At 36.3% G+C, this 5588-nt stretch overlaps 1 protein-coding gene across 1 annotated transcript; it reads right to left on the bottom strand.

The window, feature by feature from the left end:
* Positions 1 to 1146: 1146 nt before the first annotated feature.
* LOC110653487 (transcription factor MYC2) lies at positions 1147 to 3942 on the bottom strand. Its single transcript, XM_021809140.2, has one exon. The coding sequence runs from the start codon at positions 3609 to 3611 to the stop codon at positions 1575 to 1577; it is 2037 nt and encodes a 678-aa protein (XP_021664832.1). The 5' UTR covers positions 3612 to 3942; the 3' UTR covers positions 1147 to 1574.
* Positions 3943 to 5588: the final 1646 nt, after the last annotated feature.

The following is a 5588-nucleotide window of genomic DNA, read 5'->3' as shown; positions in this document are numbered from 1 at the left end:
ATACCGGCTCAAATTAGATTAAATCAAAATTTAAACTCAAGTCAACATAGAAATATTGAAGTGTTTAAGACTAGTAAATATTTATCTTTTTGGTGAAATGTGAATTGACAGTTTTGGACCGATTGAAACTAGAATTGACCTGATAGCCAGATCTACTATCATTTAAGGGTGGCAATAGATAGAGTACCTATAAAAATCACTTTATTCAAATTCGATTAATATTTTTAAAACTCAAATCCGTCTCAAACTGTAAAATTTATTTTCAACTATTCGAACCCATCCCAATCTCAATTATTAATATCTGAAAAATATCTCAACTCATTTAATTTTATATATTTTAATTAACAATTTACATAAAAGATATTTTTATTAATATTTTATATTTTAAAAATTTAATAATTCTATAAAATATTTAAATTCTAATTTATATAAAATTAAAAATATAAAAATTTATAAATTTATTATTATAAATGGGTACACTCAAAATCTGAATTCGACCCGAATCTATCACGAATATTATTTTTTAATCTCTCAAATTATTCTTCAAACTCTCAAATCCAATTATACACTAGCCACACTCACTCGAATACCCATAAAAATTATCCCGTTGCCATCTCTGTTAGGCCAAAATGGACAATGGGTGGTTTTGATGATGCAGAAGGAACCCGGAAAAGGAATAGCGGATCTAATTAAATCAAGTTTTTTTTTTCAAACTAATCTTGCAATTTGGTGCACTTCCACCCTTGAAATTTCTTGCGCTCCAGTAGTTGATGTTCATTGAATAAAATGATAAAAAGGTTGGATTGAATCGTCAAGACATGTTGGCGCATATTCAGCGACAAAATGGAGCTCAGGGGTCAAGGCTTGGACTCCAAATCCAAAATTAGAAATGTCACGATAATTATGAAACTTGAGAATTCTTAATGAAGCATTTAGGGCGAACTTCTATTTTGGACAAATCAAATATGTTGCATTCACCTTCAATTGAATCTAAAATCTTCGAACTACTGAAAAGGAAGTGATCAGCTCAAGCGTCCACCCAGTCCATTCCCAGACTTTCAATCTCAGCACTGTTATAGGCAAGGGAGCTTCTACACTAATATCTTCTCCTCGGTGAATGAACTAAAAAATCTGAAACAAGACAAGTATGAAACATGAAGCATATTTCCATTCTTGAAAAGCAGGAAAAATAGCTTGTACATCACTGATACACATTGCATGGATAGCACAAAGCCCATCAGAGGTTCGAATTTATAAAACTATATACATCAAGGATAGACAGGAAAATCAACACAAAAATAGCTATCTTCGCTTGATTGGAGACTCGCAGACGTACATAGCTACTCAGTTCAATCAGCTCATCCATTCAAATGGGCTCATACTCGAATTACACTAGAATAACTACAAGATATGAGTGAGAATAATACTATTTTACAGTGCTTACGCTTTCGGGAGCCTTAAAATGTCCCAGAACTAACACCATTAATAAAGAAATTTCAGGCCCTATATAATAATCTTTATCAAGCTCTCTATTCCAAGTGCTAAACGCAATTCCTGATCTGTTTAAGACCATTTCAGGTGTCACCAACTTTGGTTGATAAGGCTATCCTGAGCTGCTCCTGTGTGTAAAACCGACTCCCCATCTTCACTGTGGCTTGCTGGATCATCAAATCATTCACCACTGACACACTGGCATGGTTAACCTCAAGGTCCAACTCTTTCAAGGCTGCCATTAATCTAGCTGCTGGGTGATTCTTTTTGCTACATTGGATTCGTATCATTGCATCGCACCCAATTATCTTCACATCGATATCCATTTCCATTGCTTTGCTTCCATGCTTATTTGACATCTTGAGTTCTTGATCAGGAGGAGGTGGTCCTGGGCGTGAATCTTTGCTAGCAAACTCCTCCTTCATTGATTCCACTTGCTTCTCCATCTCCTCCTTATCAGACTCTGCAGTTTGCAGCTTTGCTTGGAGCTCCTTAATGTAAGCTATGGCATCTCCAAGAAGCGAAGCTTTGTCCATCTTTGACACATTGGGAACTACAGCTCGCAGGGCATAGAACCTCTGGTTAAGTTTCTCTCTTCTCTGCCTCTCTGCTTCAACATGATTCAAGGGCTCTTCTCTTCCATTCGCTGGTTTTCTTCCCCGTTTTCGTGGCTTCTTTTCAGGTTCTACAACTTTGCTGCTATCTGTTTCTCTAACAACAGAGGCTTCAAGATCAGAGTGATCTGAATCCCCTGGACCGCCACTTGATTTCACCATACCAGAAGAAGGCAAGATAACACCAGAAGTAAAGGAAAGCATCCCTTCTTCATTGCTACCCCTTGAAGTCGGGGATCTTTTCTTCTTATTATTCTCCTCAACTGCAAACTGCGAATGACCTGAAAAGAAATTTCCATTTGCACTACAAGAAGTCCTCTTACTCTCCCCAAAATTCAGAATTTCCCCTGATTCCGGCTTCAACACATTTGAATTCCCATTCCTAGCACTACTGCCTTCAAAAACACTATATTCCCCAAAGTTCAACTCACGAGTGAGAAAGCTCTGCGTCTGCGTCATCTGTTGTTGTTGCTGCTGCTGGCCCTGTCGATGATTCTGCATATGAATTCCACTAGGGTTTTCAGTCGCGCTACTCGAATTGGGAATTCCAAATTGAATCCCTTTCGAGCCATGCTGGTTGTTATTGCCATTTGTAGTGCCATTCGAAGATGGAACTGTGCTATTTCCATCCTTCATTTCAATCCCACTATGAGATGCATCACTGATCCACAGCGAGGATGGATCATTCTCACCCTGGTCAGGGTTCGTTCCCATCGGCCACGAACCCACATCCAGATTATTGAAATTAAACAAAACCCTAACCTTATTCATAAGATCCGAGCTCTGATAAATCATCTCAGATGAACCCAGCTCAACAACTCCATTCGCTGATGGTACACAGACCAAGGTCTGCAACCCAAAAACTTGGCCCTGCCTGGCGCGCTCACACGGTGATGCAGAAAGCCGGTCAGGTCCAGTAACCCAGACCGGACTCCCATTGAAAAAAGCTTGACCCGGCAACCCACTTCCATTAACAAACGACTGAGTCATGGAGACGAGAAAGAACCACTCGGTATCAGTGACTTCTTCATCAATGGCATCGTCGGTGACTGTGGTGGAACCTGAGATCAGCGAATTGAGCTCACGGAGCACCTTCTTTCGGTGTTCTTGGTCTGCAGCTGAGGAGCTAGGACCCTTAGATATGCCTTTACCCTTATCCTCCTCTCCTTTATAGTACCCATCACCCCACCCCAACACCGAAACACCGGAGTAATCGTACGACGATTGCCAGAAGATGGCGTAGGTCCAGCTCTCCCTGGCCCCCTCAATCAAGGCCTGGAGACGATGCTGAAGGGTTTCCTGATTAAAGAGCGGCTGAGATTGGTTGATGAGGGTGTTCCTGTTGGAGTCGGCGTTGTGGGGCGCAGGAGCAGAAGTGGAAGTGGAAGCAGCGGATTGAGGCGGCGGCCAAAGAGCGGCGAGATCGGAGTTCATGAAGGCTTCCATGACTGACGCGTTGTCGTCCGTCCACAGATTCATCGTCGGTGGTATACGATAGTCCGTCATTCCATACACAGAACAAAGGAAGGAAAAGAAGGAAAGTGGAGAGCTCGGTGGAAATGGAAGGAAATCAAAAGAGAAAAAGAGTGAAGGAGCAGCGAGTGGGAGAAAAGGGTGATGAGGTGGAAGCAAGGAGGAAGGGGAGATGAGAGAGGGAATGGGGCTAAGGTGCTACAATTTGGGGTACATTTGCGTTTGGGATTTTATTTGGAGTGAATTTGAATTGAATTTTAATTAAGCTCAGACTAGGCAAGTAGAAAAGTTTCCTTTTATTTATATTAAAAAAAAAAAAAAAACCGAGAGATGGCGGATGCTGAAGGGAGTTTCTGCCTTCCAAGGAAAAGGTCGCCCATTAAATCGCGAGCGGCTAAAGATATTATATTATGTGCTTACGGTCTTTATATATATATACACACATACACGTACACTACGGTTAGAGATGTATCTGAATCGATTGATCGGATTTAGCGTATTTATTCAAATCAAATAGATTAAATCACTTTGAAAAGTATTAGAATTAAAATTAATAAAACAAATTATAAAATTAATTTTTTGATTTCATAAAAAAGTTTTTTTAACTCAATTTTATACATTAAATTAAATAATTAAAATTATTACTATTTATTAAGAAAAAAAATATAATTTAATGCATTCAATTTCAATTAGATTTTTTAATAATAAGTTTTGATAAATTTTTTTGTATACTAATTTATGATTTTTTTATTTTCTTTAATAAGTATTGATTCGAGCTGTATTAATTTAATAGTTTTTAAAATTAAAATCAAATAAAAAATATATCATTTTATATAATTTTCAATTCATAATTAATATAACTCAAATAAATATCATAAAAATTAAACCAGAACAATACAATTTTATTAATTTAAATAGCTTTGTATATAACTCTAATTATGGTATTGTTTGATTTGAGGGGACTCATAATAGGAGCTTTAGGTTTTCAATGAGTGTTAAAATTTGATTTATTAATTATAGTTTTTGACTTTTCTATAAATTAAAGACTCTCGATTCTTTTTATTCTAACTTAATTAAATTATTTTAAACTAAAAAAAAAGTCTAAAACGCAATGTTCTATAAATAGTAACCAACATTATATCTTTAACTGACTTTTAAGTAATACATATTTCTCTTTTTGTTTACCAATGGCTAAAATATCTCTTTTAGGTGGTATTGTTTGATTTGAGGTGACTCATAATAGGTGCTTTAGGTTTTCAATGAGTGTTAAAATTTGAATTATTAGTTATAATTCTTGACTTCTCTATAAATTAAAGACTCTCAATTCATTTTATTCTAACTTAATTAAATTATTTTGAACTAAAAAAAAAAGCCTAAAACGCAAAGTTCTGTAAATAGTAACCAACATTATATCTTTTATTGACTTTTAAGTAATCCAGATTTCTCTTTTTATTTACTAATGGCTAAAATATCTCTTTTAGGTGGTATTGTTTGATTTGAGGTGACTCATAATAGGTGCTTTAGGTTTTCAATGAGTGTTAAAATTTGATTTATTAGTTATAATTCTTGACTTCTCTATAAATTAAAGACTCTCTGTAACACCCCTATTTGCATAGCCTGGTATATTTCACTATTCCGGTGACTAGTGTCGATCCGGACAATTAAGAGGATTAGAACAACACTTAAGACAACTAGATAAGTTCTGAACACAAATAATTAGTAATTGTCAATTAGTTAAGTATAAATAAGAAAAACAGAACATAAGAAATTAAACGAGTCGAGAGTCACAGCGATGGGTGATCTTCTCAAGAAGGATTGCGAAGTCGATTTAAACTCAAATTTCGAACCGTAAAATATGACGTCATGTTCCTTAGGACCATTACGAACACAGTGGAAAAGAGAAAATCACGAAAAAAAATTGTTAAACCAGTTAAATAATTAGGTCAGGGATTCGGAAGAAATATTGAATTATTTTTAAACCGGGTCAAACCGGCGAGGGGCAATTTGGTC

Source organism: Hevea brasiliensis, chromosome 15 (assembly GCF_030052815.1).
Source record: "Hevea brasiliensis isolate MT/VB/25A 57/8 chromosome 15, ASM3005281v1, whole genome shotgun sequence".
Classification (NCBI taxonomy): Eukaryota; Viridiplantae; Streptophyta; class Magnoliopsida; order Malpighiales; family Euphorbiaceae; genus Hevea; species Hevea brasiliensis.
This window is presented reverse-complemented; position numbering and strand designations above follow the sequence as displayed.